Source organism: Tinamus guttatus, unplaced genomic scaffold (genome assembly GCF_059628265.1).
Source record: "Tinamus guttatus ecotype Peru unplaced genomic scaffold, ASM5962826v1 Tinamus_guttatus_pri_ptg000115l, whole genome shotgun sequence".
Lineage (NCBI taxonomy): Eukaryota > Metazoa > Chordata > Aves > Tinamiformes > Tinamidae > Tinamus > Tinamus guttatus.
This window is the reverse complement of record NW_028288649.1, coordinates 11,681,310-11,702,546: the sequence shown is the minus strand read 5'-3', so window position 1 is coordinate 11,702,546 and position 21,237 is coordinate 11,681,310. Positions and strand designations below refer to the sequence as shown.

General features: G+C 42.9%; 1 protein-coding gene across 1 annotated transcript in view; it reads left to right on the top strand.

Annotated features, from left to right (window-relative positions):
• The window catches only part of CHN2 (chimerin 2), a 148,799-nt gene that overhangs the window by 106,403 nt on the left and 21,159 nt on the right, over window positions 1-21,237 (top strand). The window contains exon 7 of the mRNA XM_088521196.1: window positions 20,248-20,325. Within this exon, the coding sequence (XP_088377322.1) occupies window positions 20,248-20,325 (78 nt within the window). The remainder of the gene's footprint in view (window positions 1-20,247; window positions 20,326-21,237) is intronic.

Below are 21,237 nucleotides of genomic sequence, written 5' to 3'. Positions count from 1 at the left end.
GTCTCTTGCTGCAGAGGATACAACTGAGGGATCCTCCTACCTTTTCCTTCTCTAGCAGAAATCCCTGAGAAACTGCCTGTTTTTGCCTCCACCCCTCAAAACAAGGACTCTGTGCAGAGGACAAGGGGCTTCACTCTTCTGCAATGTAGTTAGGTCCTTGTCTGAGGTACACACACAATGTCCTCACTGGGATGGCAAAAAGAGCCTCCAAAGTGGGCCTTATGGCTTTATCTGAGTAGACATTATATCATCTAAGACAACCTGTTTTGAACCAGTCTGTGACCTCTGCCACTTCCCTTGGCTCTTCTTTGAGTTGTGTATGCTCAGCGATACTAAAACACTTCCTTACAGAAGTATTCATGAAATGGTCTCCTGCGGTTTGGTTTAAATGCCCAGATAGACAACTTCTGAAACACACTCCCTAATTTTTGACTGGTCTGATTCCAACTGAGAGCTGAATTTCCTTCACTTCATTGATGAGACTGGTCCTAACTGAATTATGTTCTTGATTATGCTGAGGGATAAATGACTGAAATTCTCCATTTAAAAAAGAAAGAAAAAATGCTTCCAGTTCTGCTCAGCCTCAGCTGCTTCGCTGGGAGGTTTCCGTGTCATGTGTCAAGCTGGTTTGTTGTTTTCAGCTGCAGTAAACTGCTCAGATGATGGTGAAGGAAAGTACAGAGTTTGACAGCATTTAAAAGATCACAGATCACTGGGTTCATAGGGAAATTTTCAGCACAGCACTTTTTTTTCTTCTTTGAAAATGCCAACTGCATGTGGAAGAGGGTCAGTTTCAACGAATTACCCATTTTAACAAAGACAGCCTGAAGGAAGCAGAAGGAGAAGAGGCCAGTTTAGGCTGCTGCCTGGCCTGCATGGTGTTTGGGTCCCAAGTCATAAGTTTAGGACTCAAGTGCCCCACGTCTCATCATTGTCCTGCTATCAGCAAACAGTTAGGAAAACCCATTGATGTCTCATGCTGTGCTCATGACTGATCCATTTACAAAGCCAGACTGAAAAATAGCTACTGGCTTGTTTCATGAAGTGGTGGGAGAAACAAATGAAACAAATGACGCAGGGAGTGTTTTGCTTTTTAAGAACATAATGTTACTGAATTAAGCATTTCTAGCCACTAAGAGTGGGGCAGAGGTCTCCCAGCTTCATGGCTGATGCAGTCCAAGCTGCAGTCACAGCATTGTAAGAGAAAGAAAAGGAAATTAATGAGATAGCTTTTTCAGGAAGTGCTTCAGAGGCTTTTTCCCTAGACCACACTTCTCCCTTCAGTTGTCACTTGCTTTCTATCAGCCAGAAGCAAGTATCTGCTCATCTCACAGATACCCTGAGGATTACTAAACTCTCTTTAATAGGAAGATACTCTCTTCCTATTAATATCTGTTTTCTACAAAAGCACCCACGTGTACTAGGCACTTTACAGACAAATAAGAAAACAAGTTACTTTTCCTAGAAATTTGCAATCAATAAGAGGTTGCCTGAAGCAGTGTAAGATGAATATCTCTGGGCCATCGTTATTTATATATTGCTTTTAATAATTTATCTTGCATACCCAGGTGTGACAGCTACTGTTATACAAAAACTAGAAATGCAGCAGGTGATCCACAGCAGAATCCAAGCATAACCTGCAGCTGGAATTATACTTCCCAACCAGTCTTGCCTGGCTACTTTCATCCAGTTCATCCTTCAAACTCTGAGCAACTCAGCCAGGTAGCCAATTTCCCAATGTTGATGCAGAATCACTAGGTTTAGAGCACACTAGGCTTAGAGCATCTTGTCCCCGCTAAAGATGCTGGTGGCTATAGCTGAGTCCTGTAGAGCTTCTAGCTGGTGTTAAAGGTTTAATCCTAAACAGTGTCGTAAAAGTACTTCATCTTGGAGGTGGTAAAGCAAGGAAGCCTCTTGCAAAGTCTATATAATGTGGAGTCTCCTTCTCTGAAGATATTCAAAACCCGCTTGGACGCAATCCTGTGCCACGTGCTCTAGGTGACCCTGCATGTGGGGGCAGGTTGGACTAGATGATCTCTAGAGGTCCCTTCCAACCTTAACGATTCTATGATTCTATAAGAGGAAAAAAAAATCACAGCCTCATCCTCGTTTTGAATGATGTAAAGCACTTCAGTCTTTTCCCTCCCAGTTAAAAAAACAATGCTATCTCTAATAAAAATCTACTAAAATCATTTTTGAGAAAGATTATTTTTCTTCCTTCAACAGGCAGCTCCCGATTCCTGCTTACCGAACAACCGCCCTCGTAGTAAATGCACATTAACAGCTCAATATAGAAAGCTATTTTCATAGTATACTTTCTAGCACAATTTTTTTTTAGCATTAGCATTTGAAAGGTATGCAGGAGAATGGGCAAGTGCACTTCTATTTTTTTTTTTTTTGATTTGCTTATAATAATGGCTTTTATGTTTCATGTAGCCTGTGGATTTAATTGTTCGGACTTTCATACTGCTGTACTTTTCTCTATATATCCACTACTGCAAAATGTAGTACTGAGTGACTACAATATCTAATTTTTTGATTCTAAAAGTCCAATTATTGGCATATTTCTGATGCAATAATCTGAAACTATATTTTACCTTTACACTATTTAGTGCAATTTTTAGCACAATTAAAAGTTATTAAGAGACTTCAAGAACTTCAGGGTGATGGTGTTTATTGTTCACACAACATAGTGAGACTTTCTTTATATATTTTGCAAATATGGCCAATTAGTTAAATATAGAGAGATTCTTATAAACTGATTAACGTGTATATAATATGTGCATAGTGTATCAAACATGCATGCACATATAGAGGTACTAAAGACAGATAGTATAGTGTTGTATTATGTGCACATAATAAATTCCTAAGTATGAAATGGGCTAAAGCCTATGTCTGCTGCATAGTGAAGGCAGCAGCTGCTCAGTATTTATTTTTATCTTCATTGTTAAAAAGTAGACCCTCTGCTCATTAAAATAGTTCTGGCTGTTCCACTAAGTATTGTCTATCGCCTTCAGTAAGAGTCCAGATTAGAGCTATTTGGAAGTGTTCCTGCAATACCTACTCTTTTCTTTTCCAGAAAAAGTACATTTGAGCCTGAAATGTTTCTTTAAAAAGCAACAATACTTCATTGATTCCAAGCAACCACACATACTTATGCATCACCTCAGCCCTCAGCATGCACACCTCAGCTCTGCCTTGCATCTCTTTGGGTGTCCTCAGCCTTGCCATAACCTGCCTGATGGATTCCCCTAATTCTGGTGGCAGCTAATACACCCCAGCCCTGGGGCAGGCTGCCATAAAACTGAGGACCTCGGAGACACAGTGCCTGTCTCCCTGTGGATGTTTCCCCAGCACAGAAAAACTGAAAAAACATTTTACCCAGAAAACTGCTTTCACCAAATGCCTTCCATTCCCCTGGGTTTTTTAAATTTTAGAAAAACAGAAAAGGAATTTACATAGAGCAAAACCTTTGCTTTTCAGCCAAATCTAGTCTGTTTATACCTCCTAATAAAACATCATGTTAATCCACAACACCATTAACTTAATCTTTGCCTCTTTCCTATTATGTATATGGATTGACAGACTGTAAATATATATATATATAATATATATTTATAAAACTAGACAGAATATGTTGTCTGTAAGTAGGTAGGGTCATGTTGTGCTCAGCAGAGCAGGGTTGGAATTGTTCAGATAGTTCCTTGGTATGTCTTGGCTCCTGAATGTTTTAGTTTGAAGTCTATTTATAAAGTTAGGAAGTTATTTCAAAGATGCATTTTAAGGGAAAGTTTGACAAAGGCTTTTTTGGAACTAAACCATTTGTCATATTTCAGTAAATGTTCTAAAAATATTTTCAGATTACTTCTATATACTTATATGTGTTGTGGAGGTTTACAGTAGCAAGTACTTGTTCATAGGCAGATCAGTGTTTGTCAGCAGTTACAAAAGAAAGTACGTGGTTGTAAAATAATCTCAGGCCAGTTAAAAATTTGATGACATTTCTAGATTTTGATGAATACATCGAACAAAAAGTGTTGTTTGCTGTACACATTTCTCTGTTGAACTAGTGCTGATTTATTCTCTGAAAAAGTTGGGGATCTGGTTATTTGGGGCAAAACACTTGCAGCAAGGAGAAAAAAAGAGGAAAAAGAGATGTTCCTCCTGAATTGGAAGGAGGTTTCCACTTTCCTTCATCTGCATGTTAAGCACTAATTTATCACTAAACCAAGGGAGAATGAGGCTCTTTACTACTTGGGGTATTATATGTAGAGCACTTTTAAAACACTAAGCATGCCTTTGGTAGTTTACTTTGGGTTCCTTGCTCAAATATTTGCAAATTCTTCTTCACAGTCTTCAAAATTAATGTCTTTGTCTATGTGGTTATGTTCCACTTCATAAATGTTTCTTCTTACAAGAAAGAACTTGTTATGAAGATGGGGCAGCTTTCTAGACTGTAAGCTCTTAGGGGCAGGGAAGTATCTTTTATTCTGGGTTTGTACATCGCTGCTGTCTTGACCTGGTCCAAGGCTCAAGCTCATGTGCACTACTGCAATGCAAATAATAAATATCACTTAAAAAAATGAGTCTGTTTAGTCAATGGGAGACTTATCTAAGTATGAACACATGGAAATGAGGTGCCAAACTTGTTGCTCTTCATTATGTATGCTTTAAGAAATAGTAACATGTTTCAATAGTAAAAAGATTTGCAAGTTAGCTGAGCAGCTAGTTGCACAATTACTGATGATAAACATGAGGACATTTGTTGTTAACAACAAATAGTGGCCCTGTATAAATTTACCAAAAAAAGGAAAGTCCTTCCTATTTTGTGATTCCACCATTCTAGAAAGCCTTTGAATCCTTCTGCAATTATAAATCATCTGCAGAATTGCTAAAGCATACAGTGAAAGATTCTGTAAATCTGAAGCATCTGATCACTCAGTTCACTAGATATATTACCATGTAGTTAACAGTAGAGGACATTTCATTTTTCTAAAAAAAAGTCTCTGGGCAATGAGTTAGTGTGCATTAGTGATTCAAGAGATCTTGGGGAATAAAAGAGAACCTTACCAAAGGAATTAGCTCATGAAGTATTTTCTCATCTGATGTTCCATGCAGTTAGTTAAGAGAGCCATCTCAATTAAATAGGAGCAGGATGTGACTGAAATATTGATAGTACAGATAGCTTAGATAAGGCTGCATTCCAAATAGTGGCCCAAATGTGTTCAGTAGGATGGATGGCCCACTTCTGCCATAAGACAGGCATTTACACAAATAAGAAGCAGAGATGAAGAATATGAAGGATAAAAGTGCTGTCATTATGGGAGACAGAGATTCCTATCTATTAAAACTCTTCGGGTGGGGCTGAACTATAGAGAAATCTCAGCAAAATACTCAATAAATTTTCACTTTTAAGTGGAACTTTTCATTATTAAAAAATAAGCAGTAAAATTCTGTAGTTTTAGGTCGCATTTGACGTTTGACTTCTGGAAGAGGAATGCTTTAAACAGATCTCTTGGATGCTCAAGAGAAGTTTCTGATTGCCCAATGGAAGTTTTTTCTGATGCAGTGCAGCCAGCGGTGGAAAAAGCTATTAGAATCTCAACATTTTTTTTTCACCTGTAATATAAACTCCCCATGATATTTTCGGTGTTAAACTACAGCACTAATCTCCTTATCCTTGACTGATCTTTAAGACCTATTATTTGAGCTGATTTGGTACTAAGAGCCTGCTATGTGTTTTGAGAAATGCTGCCTTTCCCATTCAAGTCCCTTTCCTTTGAGCACAGTGAATCAAAACCTGGTTGTATTGCCCTTACAAGCTTGGTATAGGGAGCTGGTACCTGGACAGTTCCTAACTCTTTCCCTCACCAGCGCGTGTATGTGTTTCACACTCTTGAGACCCTCACAGATCAGATTGCATCGGTGTGAACAGCTGGGGGAACGACAGTAATTGCTTTTTAGTGGCTTTGCTGTGAGCCGAGACACCACTTGTTTATTTTCAGTTGTTGTTTCTGTGTCCCAGGGGCTCTCTGGGACAGATGTTGGCTCATGCCTCTTCCCTAAAGAGCATTTGTGATTGCGGCATTGCTGAGCTGTACCTGGGTGTTTGGGCCTGTATGGGTAGAGGCAGTGATGTGGCAGGCAGCAGCGCAGCCTTCCCTTTGCGGGGCACCTTGGAGGAGGACTTTTTGTTTCGTTTGTCTAGGCCCAAATTTCTAGCAGTCTGACCGAAGCACTAGATAAAGTGGAGCTGAATCCAGCTGATGTGATGAAGCAGTCTGAAGGTATGTTGGGGATTACAGCTGCTTCTCCAAGTCAGGTATCTGCCTGACATTTGTTACTAGAGGCTATAGTTGAGGGTATTGCTATACCTTCAGCTGCTCTTCAGCATTTGTATGCAGTAGTATTGAGTAAGGGGCTTTCTTTTTAACCTGCACCTACCCGGAGACTGGAGTGGTTTTCTTTGGAAACAGATGTTGCCATCAGTTTAAGTCCTGCTGCTGCTACTGGCTGCTTATTGGGCTGTTCCCAAAAGCCAAACTAGGAACTGGGATTAGAGCAACAGCCTTTTGAGTGGATCATGCTTTGTGGGGCATGTTGTGCATGTGCTGTAAGGCACATATGGCCTGTTACCTTGCAAAAATGTGTGCAGTGTTGAGTTTTGACCTATAAGCTTTTGGTGGCTTGTGACCTGTCACCTGTAGAGATCTCTCTGCAACATTTTGCCACTGCTGAAGGTAATGCAGAAGATATATAGGTAAGAAAGCAACAAGTCACCAGACAGAAAGGTCTCATCCCACATATCATGAAACCATTCAAATCAGGTGACTAGAAGGAACCATCCATCCAGGCTGAAACTGGTGCGTGAAAGAAAGGTGGAACACAGTGAAAACAGAGACAGCTGGCTTGCTTCCTTTGCTGATCTTGTAGCTGTATTAAATTACCAAGAACCCACTTTGTCGAGTTGCAAAATATTGCTATAAATTAAAATGAAACAAGGGCAGGATGTAATGCTGATGATGCTGATAGAAGATGGTTCACTTAACGAAGTCTCCCTGCCTTACAACAGTAATAAGCCAATTTGTTAAACTTCTTAGAGAAAATGTGATGGTCTTAAAATGAAGTGAAAATGCATTTAAGTGATAAATTAATTTACTCTATGTGAATCTGCAATGCAAACACAGCTCCACCTGTTTTTCAGAATGTAGAGCCCAAGAGTTATAATTCCTAGTGAAGCAACTTAAAAAGAAACTCATCCTAATTTAGAAATTAATAAAAGTGGAAGCATCGCTGCAACGTAAAAATGTACCACTCAGAAAGATATATGTGGAGCAATGTTCTTTAAATACAGCGAAGTCTCATTTTAGTTTTGCCTTGTGCTCTGGAATGCCTTCTTTGCCTGGTTTGTGTAAACACGGGGTTTTAAATGGTGCGTTGTCTGCTCCATACGGAGTAAATCCTTCATTAATTCCTTCTATATTAAGGCTGTCTCTGCCCTCGGAGCGCTATCCTTTACAGACAGCTGAGAGGCTTTCCAAGGCATTCCTGCAGGGAAGCTTGTCTTGAGTCAGTGTTAGCATGGCTGCAACACGGATCCTTTTTCTAGCAGTGTTTGGATTAAGTCTGTCTCGGACGACGTCCTGAGAAAGCAGAAACCAAGCCCGAGGCCGGCAGCGATGCCCCCGGGGCGGCTGGAGACACAATTCTGCTCGCAGCAGCCAGCGGAGCACGATTCTCTACTGCCTAAAATTACCAAGTATTTAGGGTCGTGCCTTTTTGTTTTAGTGGAGGGAAAAAAAGGGGGGGGTTGAACAAAGCTGGGTTTGTCACCACAGACTAAAGAAGCATGAGGGAACCAGTGATTAGCAGAAAGAAAGAGTGTGTGAAGACCCTGTGTCTCTCTGGAGCTGGAGCTAGGGAATACAACTGCCCTAGCGAGTCTGATTTAGACTATATAGGCCTCAGGAGTTTATCAAAGCCTTGTAGCAGCAAGCTATAAAAGCGATGGAAACTTTGTCTCCTTTTATTTTTTTTTCCTCAGTCTGAATTGTGATAGAAGAAGAGGCTTTTTTTTTTTTAATGAACTAGAATTGAGGAAGCAGGGAAAAAGGCAGAGGGAGATCGAGTTAAACAGACTGAAACTGTGCAGCTCTTTTTAATATTTTAATGCTTTGTTATCTATTTTTAATGCAATGTTTCAAACTGAAAGCAGGGTATTTCTTTTTTAAAAATATGTCAAAGTTAAATGCTTCCACAATTGGGAAAGAAAAAAAGTGGAATTCAGATCTTGGTCAAGAACTTCCTTGTGAAAAGTTCTCATTCTGATGAGTCACATTTTCTGTCACAAAAAAGGCTTCACTGAAAAATTTCCCGCAATTTGCCGCATGATGACTAATGAGGAGTTCTATTCTCAAGGAGCAAAAACGATGATACTTTATGAGACAAAGTGCTTCATCTGCGTTAATCACAACATCTGGCCTGACTCTGGTGTGCTGAATGCCAGCATGCTGTGGCACCAGGATATGTGCAGCGTGGCGCACCTTTCTGCACCCAACTTTGTTACTGCCAGCGTTGCTGAGGCAGTAAAACCAAGTGTGAGTTTGGTGGATCTATCGGGTCCCTTGGCTTCTCAGCATAATGGTTTGCTGCCTTCCAGCCCACTAACCCCAGCTGTGCAAAAGCCCCAAAAGCCGTGGGCTGAGCGTCGAAGTCTTGTGGACTGAGCTGGTTTATGCAGTTGCACCAGCGGGGGAATAATTTGAACCTTATTCTGTGCGGTTATACGCAAGAAGGAAAAGGCTTCGCTTGATTCTCCAGGCCAAACCGCAAGCAGACAGTGACATCTCTCATGGAAGTCGTTCCGAGTTTTGTGAATAAAAGCAGCATCAGGCTCGCGGTTTGGGGCTGGGGCTTGGGGCAGATGGGCGGCAAATCCCAGCCCCAGTGTGGGACTAGGTGATGTGGAAATGGGTCTCTCCTCTCCCCTGTCACTCATGGAAGCTGGAAATTGCTTTGGCAGAGGAAGATGCTGGATGCTTTTCTGATCTAGGTAATGCACATAGATTATCCCCTTAAGTAACTAACTTATTCTCACAAGTTAACACTTTGGAGTAATTTCACTATTATTTCAATATTGGTACTTTCATGTCATGATCTTTGTATTGTTTTACTAGGAAGCACATGTGTTTAAATGGAAAAAAATAAATTCTGTGCCTTGCAGAAAAGCATTGTGGCACCAAGGACTATACAAGCATATAGGCCAAATTCCTCTCTGTCCCCATCTGTAACCAGCTATTGTACTTCGGATATTATAAATACTAAGTAAACTGAAAAAATACTTTACCTGGACAAAATCTCTGTATACTGTGACCAGTTTGGTGTTCATAGCTTTCCAGAGAACCTGTCTTGCAGCCCCAGCAGGGAGGCTCTTCACAGCAGCTGCGAGGATTCGGAGTACTTTAACAGAATGGAGCTGAATTCAAGGGAAAAAAAAGTGATATAAAGCGAACTGTTTCCAGAACTATGTCCTAGAGGAGTCTCTGTCCTTGAGTGTTGTGCTAGTTACTTCCGCTGACATAAGTGGGGTTATGAAAACTATCCTACGTAAAGTCCTATACATAAAAAAGTCTTAGCAGGGTTGATCTTACTGGAGAAACTTATTTTTTTCAGCTTTATGTTTCCTCAATCATTTCTTTATAAAGCCCTTATCACAAACTAAAGAAAAATAAACAAATTGGCTGTACACCCATTTAGTGCGTTTGAGCTAAAGCAAGACGAAGAAGTAGGGTAGAATATCAGCTTGGTTTTTTTGATTCCTTAAAAAGCGTGGATGGTGAGGGGGCAGTATCCATCCAGAATAGTTTAACAGCTGTAACGGGCTATGAATATTAGAACGGTGGCAATTAGGTGTTTCAAAAGAAATGTCTCTTGTTCTGCAAAACCCAGACTTCTTCCTCGGAGTGAGCAGAATCAACTGCAGTTGGAGTTCATGCGGATGGGAGCCTCATAGGTCCCGTGGATTAAACCCCCAGCTGGGTAGTGATGTCACTCCCCTCGCTCTCTTTTAATCCTGTTTTTGTGTCCTGAGGAGCCATCTGTCCCTGGGGAACAATGGTGGGAGCAGCTGGGCACGTCAGGTCACCGTGGACAAAAGCTTGGGAGCAGAGGGCAGCAGGTCCATGGGAGCTATGGGGACACCAGGGTCAAGTGACACCTGATGCCCCGCTGCACAGAAAAGTGAAACAGGGATTACACGGCCTTTGTATGTCCATCCCCTCGCAGGGGAGCAGGGTCAGTCTTTGTGTGGGGTGTCCCGTCGCGGGCCATGGGAACGCATATGTGTTTTGAAGGGTATCCACACCACTACTTACCCACAGAGTAAAAATATAACAAAATCAGGTCCAAGCAATGCGTAAAGCAAGCATGACACAGGACACTTCTTTGAAGGGGAAATAAAGCAACTTGGATATGTTCTGGTACTTTATACAAGTTCAAAGTGTATGATCTCGAGCGGCTTGAATATCCTGTAACACACCCTGGTAGAAGGCAATGAATCATGCTTTTCATGTTTGGGCTGCAGTCGACAGTAGTTCCCTTGCTTCTCTGTGGGAAAAGAGAACCTGATCCAGGGCCGAGTTCTGCTTAGAAGCCCTGTGCTGGAGATGACGACCTCGGTTATAAATTGAACGACTTTTTATGGAGGACAAAGTAGAGGAAGGTGAAGGAGGGGACATGTTCTGCAAGATGAAACTGTCCACTCCTGCAAGCAGCTTTCTGCTTCTTTTCCATAAAGGATGCTCTTCCTATCCCAGCCACTTTCTTTCCATATTGTGTCCCTATGGGGATCAGAATCTAGTAGAGGTTTAAGCTATTGAAACTGTTCTTATAGACCAAGGAGTGTAATGTACGCTACAAAACAGGTAAGTCATCACAGTGCAAGCCTTCTATCTCTTCTTTAACCCCATATCACTTCTGTCTGCATAGATTCCGGTTACGTTTTCTAAGCAAACTTGCATTTTGGAGCCATTAGTCAGGAGTCAACCAAAGGTCATATAGCCTGGATGCTTCTTTTGGCATAAAAGGCAAGGGTCTGACTCTGTCTCACATGAACAGGGTGTCGTTCCTGTGACAGGGTGGAAGCACCTAGTGGGTACCTGGAAACACCATCTGCCCCCACCTCAGGGGAATGCATCTTTGGACACGGAAGCATTCCTGGGTGTACAGCTCAGCTCAGAAGAGCCATAAGACAACCATGGCTAGCCAAGCCCTGGAATAGGTGGTCCCCTCTATACCATAGTTTCACTTAATGCATGGGGAAATGGTTCCTTATTGCCTTCCTTTTGTGGAGGGCATATATTACCATATAATAGATGAATAATGAAATAGAATTTTGCAATCATAAAATATGATTTCTTTGCAACACTAGTATATTCCTCCTTCTTCCCCCCCACCCCTCCTCTTTTTTATTTTTGGTAAAATGCAGTGGCTCAAGGCTTGTTAAAATAGTTTTCATGGCAATATTCTTTCAACCTGAAAATAACTTGTTTTCTAGTTTGCTAATTGCTTACTTTGTGTCCTAAATGGTATGAACAGTTACTTTCACTATATTTTTTTCACCTAGTTGTTATCACTGGAAGAAGCCACAAGATATCACAGTAAAACAGAACAGAAATATTACTAGTGGTGGAAAACACATTAGTACATTTCTGGACCACTGCACTGTTTATTTTACTTGACAGTATGAGTCCTGACGAGCAATAGAGTAACTCTGACATGCTGTTTATAAATTTGAGACTGAAGCTGAGGAGTTCCTTTACAACGCCCAGAAACTGCCAAAGCTAGAGAAAAATGCCATTTGACACTGCACTCGTGCAAATTGCTCATCACCCTCATCTCCAGGTGAGCTCCAAAACAGCAGAGAGCATCACACCTTTGAGGCTCTCGTCCTTCACCGCTACTTTCCAGGAGCCATTAGGTTTTACTGATTGCCATTTAATTAGACGTGCTGCTCACCGGCTCACAAATTACTTGTTCCATTTCACTGACATAAATCTTTCTTTTAACCCACCCTCAAATTCCCTTATTTTAAGCTGTCTTGATCTAGGGCAAGGCGCCTGGTGATGCTGCTAGTTCCAGTGAATGGCACAACGTACGGTATATTCTGGCAGCTCTGTCAAAGTCGCTTTAGTCCCTGCAGAGATCAGCTGGCTCAACATACTTGCTGTTTCTGTCTAGCTCCAGGCTTTCTGGGAAACTTTTCTGAAAACTATTTCCCCTCTTTGTTCTGTAATAGTCCCTGATGGACTGGATTTTTCTTCCCTATATGAGCAGGGGATTTGATTTCGGCCCATGGTGTTCAACCTTAGAGCATACGCTGCAACACCAAGTTGGTCTCATTCTGCAAGAAGTTTCCTCCCACCGTATCAGGACTGAGAGGGAGAAGCAAAAGAATTTTTTTTTTCAAATCTACCTTTTCAGTGTCACTGTCTGTGGAGCAGCCAGCAGATGACCCTGGCATCTGTGTGACTTGGAGGTAACACCTGCCTGTGGGGCACAGTGATACTTGAGATACCCAAATGAGAGTTATTCCCTAAGCATGTAGGTAGGTGTGTGGTTAACATGCTCTACACATGTCTGGGTGTGCAATGAGGCACGTGGTCAAACATCCAGGTCTTACCTCCACAAGCTCTGTAACACAGTAGCTATTTAATGCTGGAATTCATTAGCAAGCCCGTTCATTTGATGTCCTGACATAAAACAGACTCAATTCAGCCTCACAAAACATAGTGCTGAATTTAACCCTGTGATGTAGCATGGCACCCAACAGGGTCTCTCCTCCAGACAGTTCTTTTAATTCACAAGTGGTGATTTTTTAATGAAAGAGCAAGGTTAAGGGGCTTTGAAGGGAGGATCACTGAGTTTATTGCACCTCTGTGACCTCTATACAGGCTGCTCAAGGTCATGGCCCTGAGAACTTAGATTTCAGTAGCCCCTACCTTTTCTTGGAGTTGCCATTCTTGCCTTCCAGATTGGGAAGTAAATGTGTTAACTTCTCCAGTCCGTTGGGCTGGCTCAGCAGTCCTGGCTTTAGTTCAAGCTCCACAGTCCTCTTGCATGGCAATGACTATTTTAATCAATGGCAGGCTGGCTTTTGTAAACAAAGTGCTATTTCTTCGGAAAAAAAAAAAGAAAAAAAACTCCTTAGCAAAAACAATGAACATGAGTACCTTTTCTGGTTCTAAGCCAGCATCCAAAGAGGGTCTGGATAAAGACTGCAGTATTTAAGATCCTCTTTAAAATCTCTGTCTCTTGGCTAGTAGTCTCATATCTTGCAGAGAGCATGAGTCACTCCCCTTTGAATTCAGAGTGGCCATTGTATATTATATTAAGTTCATTATGTTGCTAGGCTATTTCATCTGTGGGTGAAATGGCAAATGGCTGGCTATCTAAATAGTCAGCATCAGAAGTATGCACTGATGAGAGGCTGAATCCTCTGTTCTCCTACTTTCTGAAAAAGTTCATATCATGAACCCAGATAGTTCCATAAAGGTATATGCAGCTGTGTAATAATGATATAGTAAACTATGGGTATGCCTTGTTACCAGAGTATCATTCTGAGTCTCAACCATGGGAATTATTAATAAACAAAAAATTACTATTCTAAATTAATTGTAGATGTAGTTTAGGCTGATAAAATAAAGGGCTCCTTGTTCAATTTATCCCAAAATTGAGTAAAAAATATAAAAATGAAAATAGGAAAGAGTGCTCAGAGAGAGTTTTGAACATCACCAAATAAGCTGTTTCTACTCAAGACTTCATTTTTTCATAATTCATTTCCTTACATGAGGCCTGAAAAGAGCTTCAAGAAAGCAATTCAAACTCATCAGTTTTAGGCCTGATCTGTCTTAGAAGAGAATGAATCACCCTCTGGAGGGTTCTGTTTTTTTTTTCCTTTGCCTATGTAGAGCACCTAGATTACTGTTTTAGGTGAGACACCTACCATCTATCCATCCTTTCCATCCCTAAATGTCTATTAGTTAGTAAACATATTCAGTTACATTTGTTTTCCAAAGAACACCATCAGTAGGATAACAGGATTGCTGCAAAATTTTGACTAAGATTGGGATAAACGTTATATTTGAATTGTGGTTAGACTACCTACTAGATCTTGTCATAGATTCTCTTCGTAATTTATAGTTACAATAATTGTACTGATTTGTGTACGTTGCAGTCTGTCAAATTCATCTCATGAAAACAATCAGTCATATGTGTTCTGTCTATACAGAGAGCAGAAGTAGTTCAGAAATAAATTCAGCACAGCTTCCCTGAGAAATAAAAAATGGACTCTTTAAACACTCCATATTTCAGTGGAAAAGCTTGGGAAGATGATTTCCAGGTGAACTGAATTATTGCTGCCAAAGCCAGGCAGAAATGTCAGAGTGAGATGTGTAGGATATGAGAGGGGATGACATGAACATAGATGGAGAGATCTGGGAGCTGTTGACACCAAAGAGCAGCTGAAAACATGGAAGCAGATCGTGGTGCCAATGCCCCATATTAGAGGTGACCAGTTTGCAGGGATTTTGACAGCATTTGCAGGGATTTTGACAGCAAAGGTGGGAACAGGAACTGCATGGGGAGCTACTGAAGGGAAAGCAGGATGAGGGGGATAGAATATCAACCCAGGGGGAACAGAAAATATTCGTACTATTAAAGGAGCAGGCATGGAGGAGAGCCAAAGGAAATGTTTTGGCACTGGTGACAAGGACCTCATCCCTGCTCCTCCCAGCCTCCTGCAGGCCACCACTGGGGAGGATCCTTGTCCTCCGTGGCGGCAGCAGCACTGACTGTGCCCTGGCTGTGCCGTTTAGCCCTTAACCTGGCCTCTGTCACCCCGCTTGTACCTTCTGGGCAATGACTGCTAAGCACAAGGGACAGGCTCATGAACTTGGTCGGGAAAACGTCATTAATAACCTTGAAAAGTACAGAGCTCGACTGGAAAGGATAAAAGCGAGTGGGAGGAAAGGAAGCTGAGGCAGTAAATAGGCTAGACCTGCTGTTGCCATGTTAATCTCTACAGGGTTATTCAGGTGAGTCATGGGATTAGTTCATACTGTACCAAGATCCTTCCCTTATTTCTGAAATTATTTCTTTATTGACATTACAGTATATTTGTAATGCAATGTACATTTATTATAGTTTACAAAAATCAGAAATAAAAATACCCATTTAGACCTATTAAAATGGTGATGGGCATTAAACACTCAGCTTAACACATTAGGTGATACAATTACGTGACAGCATAAAGCATTTGGGTCCTCCCATTGTTTTTAATAAGAGATGGTTATATAATTGCAAACCACTTAACCTCCAGTTGTGGTTCCATAATAGACAATAGTTTATTTTATTAATACGTCATAAGAGGTTTACAGCAAGTATTATTTTTAGTAGTAGTCTCTCTAATGCTTTCCTGAATCTACAACATTTCACCTCTGGCTGTTTCACTCTTTAGCTCACAGCATTGTTTTGAGAAAAATGATCATGGTGGGCATGGAAAAATCTGTTTGAGAAGGATTTAAAAGAGAAATCCGAAGTTTAGCAGAGATTATATTTTCATTTGTCATTGGAAAGCCATGTCTTTCCAAGGGAGGTGGATTGAGCACCCTGTCAGAAAGAAGCAGCTATAAACAGCAGTTGGTCACTGTGATGCTGTTAAACAAACATTTACTGTGGGAGTCTTCCTCAGCGTGAGACTCCTCTTGCTCTGAACAGGGTTCAAGGATGTGGTTGAGGGCAGACTCTCCAGGACGGTGGCCTTAGGCTCACTGAAGCAGTGACACTGGGTCTGTCTGTAATTCATGGTGGGACTCTTAGGACTGCTCCGATTTCCATGGACCAGCAGCAATCCTCAAGAGACCTTCCAAAAACCCACCCACAACCACAGGACACCCTTATACCACTCGTCTCTCTTCAGTGAGGAAGAAGGCATAAAACCCAGTTTGTACAATGCTGTTTCTGTGGGATTTGGTGGTAAAGGATGAACATCCATACTTTCCAGAAGGGTGGCTTCCCTGTGTATATAGTTCACCTTAAACATGTGCAACATACTGTTGGCACTTTTATGACTTATGATTTGCAGAGAGACTTGTCACCGTTAGAATAAAAAGGACTCAAACTCTGAGGTTTAAAGAGCAAAACTATACAATTACATTTTAACACTTTGAAAAACCTGCAGTGGTATTTTTGAATGAGGCCAGAGCTTGATGACACTCAGCTTACTGAACTGCAGCTCGCCTGAAAGGAGGTTTTGTTGTGGGACCATTCGATTATTGGGTTCTTTGAGGGCAAAACTGTATCCTTGAGGAATATAGACCTGCCTGTGCTCAGGAGAAGCTGCCATTCATTTCAGCTGGAGTTTAGTTGAATGAACAAGATCATCAGGCAATTAACACTAATTATTTTGGTGCATGCTTATTTTCCAGAGAGAGCTTTGTGCTCCTCTGGCAGTTCTGGTGAATCTGAGAAACGTGAGGGTGGGATCTCCCTTCAGATGGAAACTTCCATCAGAGCTTCCCTGAAGGGATGTGGATTGCTTTCCTCTCAAAAGCAAATCAGAGAGCAGCAGCAGACGGGTTTTTGTGCTGCCTCACTCCTTTCCTAACCCCAGGCTTTGTGTGGTGGAGCTTCATGGTCCTACACACCTCGCTGCCTGCGGGCACCTAATTGATAGCAAGAGACTGCTTGTCAAAGGGAGAATTTCTCAGGGAAGTGCCTTTTGCAAGATCAAGTGTCTCTACAGATATTGTGCTCTGCTGTTTAGTGCAATTTCTCCTAGGGCCTTGATTCCTTCTGCTATTTTAAGAGCATGGAAGCCTTTTAATGTCAGGCTCCTAGCGTTTCTGCAGTAGGAGACACATTACTGTGCTGCCAAAGCCTTCATGACCATATCCCCTCGGTGCCCTGTGTTTCGTTAACAGTGCTCTTCCTCTGATTACTACGTGACCACCGGCTTCCTTGGAGTCACCTGGGAAGAGCATCGTGAGAATAACTCGCTAAAACCTGGGGCAGATCCATATCTGCAGGATCCTTGCCCTGTGTGTGTGGGCTCCCACGCAGGGGAGCAAAGAGATGGTCCAGGGCAGTTCATTCCCCCGGAATGCAGGATGAGCCACAGCTTGTGCTCAGCAAGTCTTCAGTGCTGCCCACAGCGACTGACATCATGCAACATGTACCAAAAATGAAGCTTTTCATACTAAAATTTATTCTTTCCTACCCCCGAGGTCTTTGTTAGCAAACAAGATGGTAGTGTTTTAGGGAGGACACAACTGCAGAGCTCAGCTCCTTCTACAAAGGCATGCTGAAAATGTTGCAACAGCACAATAACACTCTTCCTCCCCCCACCCCCAATCATTTTGTTATTCTGGTTCAGTGACATTTATTCTGCCACAAATGCCCAATTTGCTTTACAGTACATATGGTTTACAGAAAGACTAACAAACTAAAATCATATGTTATGCAGAAATCCTTTAACCCAAGAATGCAGACAACCCCATATTCACCCAGCTCTCACTGGTTTAGGTATTTGGTCACAACTACCCGAATACTTTTAGTTGTTGGCCTTCTCTGCATTAGCTTGATTAACTTGTTAGCTGGATCAGGAGATGCTCACTGTTTAAATGAATTGATCAAATGTCCTGCGCAGTAAATCTTATATAAAGAAAAAGCACAAGCATAAAATAAAGCACTTCAGTACTTGGCTTAGGACATCCTACATGGGAACCGGTTGCTTCTGAGAGTTCCCCGTTGCTGCTGTTTGCTCTTTATTTAGAGAGGGAAGGGGTTATTTTGTGCTGTGGCTTTTCTGAGTTGTGCAACACCATTTCAGCCACCCGACCTGGTCTGTATGATTAAGCTTCCTAGGAGAAGGCCCTCACTGCTGGCCTTCTGCACATCCGGTGTTTGCAAGAGATCTCACTAAACAAAGATCTAAGCAGGGCTGTAGCAAGGCAGATAAAACAACCTAGTGGATAAATAAAATTTCATATACGATAAACAGTAAATACTGATCTGCCTTAGTCATATGAACAGAATTAGCCGAGTTTTCTTCCTCCGAGTCAATGAAGTTTAGTGCTTCTATGAGAACAGCCAGAGTTTCCATTGCATGCCATACTGCGTGTGTGTTCTTAGGATGACACTGTAATAGTCCAGAAATAGTTTAATAAATATTCTAAGACGTATCATCATAAGCCAGTAGCCAGGGTACCAAATCTGTGATGTTACGTAAAAAATACTGGTTACGTAATGGGATTTTTAGCAGTCTAGTGTCATAAATACAACTGTTAGAGTGTTATTTGGAAGATGACCTCTATCTGACTTTGGATCAGTTATGCAGCAAGTCAAAGAGGAAGTATCTGCTATATACACTGGGATTTGCAAGCTGCAGCTCCAGCAGTGTCTAACAACTCCAAGTTAATTTGATTGCCTTTGTCCCTTTGATAGATAAATGTAAATGCATTTAAAACAGCACTGAGAAAAGAAGCAAGGGGGTGGTAAGAACTTTAAGCTGTTCTAAAGTTTCCTTCCTCTTGGGCCATGGTGCTACTGGGGGCAGGCAGGTTCTTTCATGAAGTGCCTTCAGGGCAAGCTGGAGAACTGTGATCACCAGACACAGGGAGGAGCAATAGGGATTTTCTCCAGGCAGAGCAGCATAAATGCATCCAGCGATGGTGGTGGTCTGGGAATCATGTGGGTAGCGACTGCTCCAGGGGCCATGGAGCTGTGGGGATCCCCTGCCCATAGCCTAAGAGCATCTTAAGAATAAGGTAGCTTATAAAGAGAGGTGACAAGTTACCTGGGAAAGAAGGGAATTATATATGGCAATAGATGCATTGCTTTATAACTGGAAAGCTGATTTTGCAGCTTGCAAAATGAAAGCCTTCAACGGCTTCATGAAAGCCTTAAGCAGAGCACTATATGAAATTGCAGGGCTTGATGTGAGTGGCGGCCAGCCATCTGTCCCTGCAGGCTTTCCCGTCAGCCGAGCTTTTACTAGGGTAGAGGATATAGTAGGTGGGATAAAGGAGCCTTTTCAGGCTGAATTAAAAGCAGACACACACACACAAAAAAAAAAAAAAAAAGGCAAAGGAGGCAACTTTGCAAGTTGACGTGAGTTAGCTCAGGTGTTTTAATGTTGTGTGGGGGAGCTGAAGGTGCCTCCCGTAGGAGGCTTGGTGTCACACATTGTCTGTGTCCTGGGCAGGGGCAAAGAAACAAATCGGAAACTGCAAACTGTAGCGGAGACCAGGCTGGCTCCAGATCTCTCCTTTCCCTTTGCTTTATCCAGAAATCATTTCCCCCCCACCTCAAAATCCTGCATCGAGTGTAACCGGGGGGAGGACAAGTAGTGTGTTCACCGTGCAGACCCCATTCCCGTGAGCTCCAACAGTGATCCTGCTCCGAGCCATTAAGTGCACCCTGACTAAATGCCATGGTTTAAAAAAACGTCATGGAAGTGGTATTAATCTTTGGAGCGCGCCTGGATTTTCCTCTGGTGCAGGATATGAAAAAGGAGAGATTTCCACACTGCGAGATTAAGCAGTCCTTGTGGTTTAAGGGGTTTAATCTGCTGCTATGCAGGCTGCTGGCTCGCCAGCCTCCGAGGCTGAGTGCAATTGGATGCAGCTGGGGTTTGGCCGTGCGGGTTTTCCCTGCGTGTTCTGCTTGTGTCCTTGTTTTCGGCGTGCGGCGGCGGGCTGGGAGCCTCGAGACGCGCTTGGACGCGCAGCTCTCAAGCCGCGGCCACGGCGCAGGGAGGGGGCTCCGCGGGGGACGCCGCTCCGTGCATGAATTCGGGCTTTTGTTTCCGGCACGCATCTGCCTGGAGACGTCGCGCGGCACAGGCCGTCACTTATTGAGATGCAGAAGCTCCTGGCGTCCCACAAGCCGGCCCATTCGAGTCACATGCCCGAGCTCTCGGCAGAATGGGCTGCAGCTGCTTCCCATCTGCTCACTAGCGTTCGGAGCGCCTGGACAAACTGCGCCGGGGAAGAGCGGCAAAGGATCTGGGATCCCAGCACGATGCTGGCCGAGGAGCTGTGGCTCGAGAGCGAGAAGAGCTGCGCCGTGGTGCACAAGTCCAAGCGGGGACGGAAGCGCCAGGAGCTCCTGGCCGTGGCCCTGGGGGTGAAGGTGGGAGTGAAGGGGGCGCTTCTGTGGCAACCTCTGAAACTCTTTGCCTATTCGCAGATCAGCTCCCTGGTCAGGAGAGCAGCCTTAACTCAGAATGACAACCATTTCAACTATGAAAAAGCACACAATTTTAAGGTAAGCCCAACACCGGGTTATTTGCAATTCTGTTAAAAGTTCGGTTGCGATACCTCCTGTTCACATCTTTTGTCTATTTGTTTTCTGTGACTGGATTGCCATATACCAATCTGTACTCTCTGTTAAAAGTACTGGAAAAAAACATGTTTCTCTGTCCCTTAAGTTCCCTTGTCTGCACTCTTAGTATGCTTTTACATAACTCTTTAATAACAGTTTTGACACTTGCTATTTGATGTGCAATTTAGCTCTTTTTTTGCCCAGATTTAGTTTTCTGTTCCCACCCCCCCCCCACCGCCAAAATGATACTTTATACTCTCTTTACCTTAAAATGTATCCGCTTATAAATGATACGAAGGCTACTTTTCAAAATTCCGGCTATTATCAGGAGTCAGCAGCATTTTAACAGCCAACATTTTGTACTGGTTGTGTTTTGAAGAAGTTGCAAAAGCCCCAGTGCTCGCTAACCGAAAAGCAGAGCGTGGCCGGGGCAGTGCTGTCTCCCAGCTTTTGTTCCTGCACCGTATGCTAAGGAGCTGCCATGGAGAGCCCCGCTGAGCTGCAGGGCGTGGCCTTGCAGGTCAGACTAGAGCTGCAGAAATGCAGGTGGGTTCAAACGGATGCTCTTGCTGCTGCCTCATCCCTGCAAAATGCGCTTCTTGGGTGTTTTTTTTTTTTTCTTTTTTCCCAAGCGTTGCGTCTGGAGCAGGGAAGTGACTCAGCTCTGGGAAGGGACCTTGCAGGCAGCTCGTTGTGCCAAAAGGGCTGTGCTGGTTTCAGAGCGTGCCAGGCAGTTATCCTGTCCCCTGGTGTCACACTCGGGTTGGATGGTTGTCAGGATGGATAGCGAGAGGCAGGCAGGGATCAGGAAAGCCACACGTCCCGGCTCGGGAAGCTGGGTTTGCTCCTGGAGGA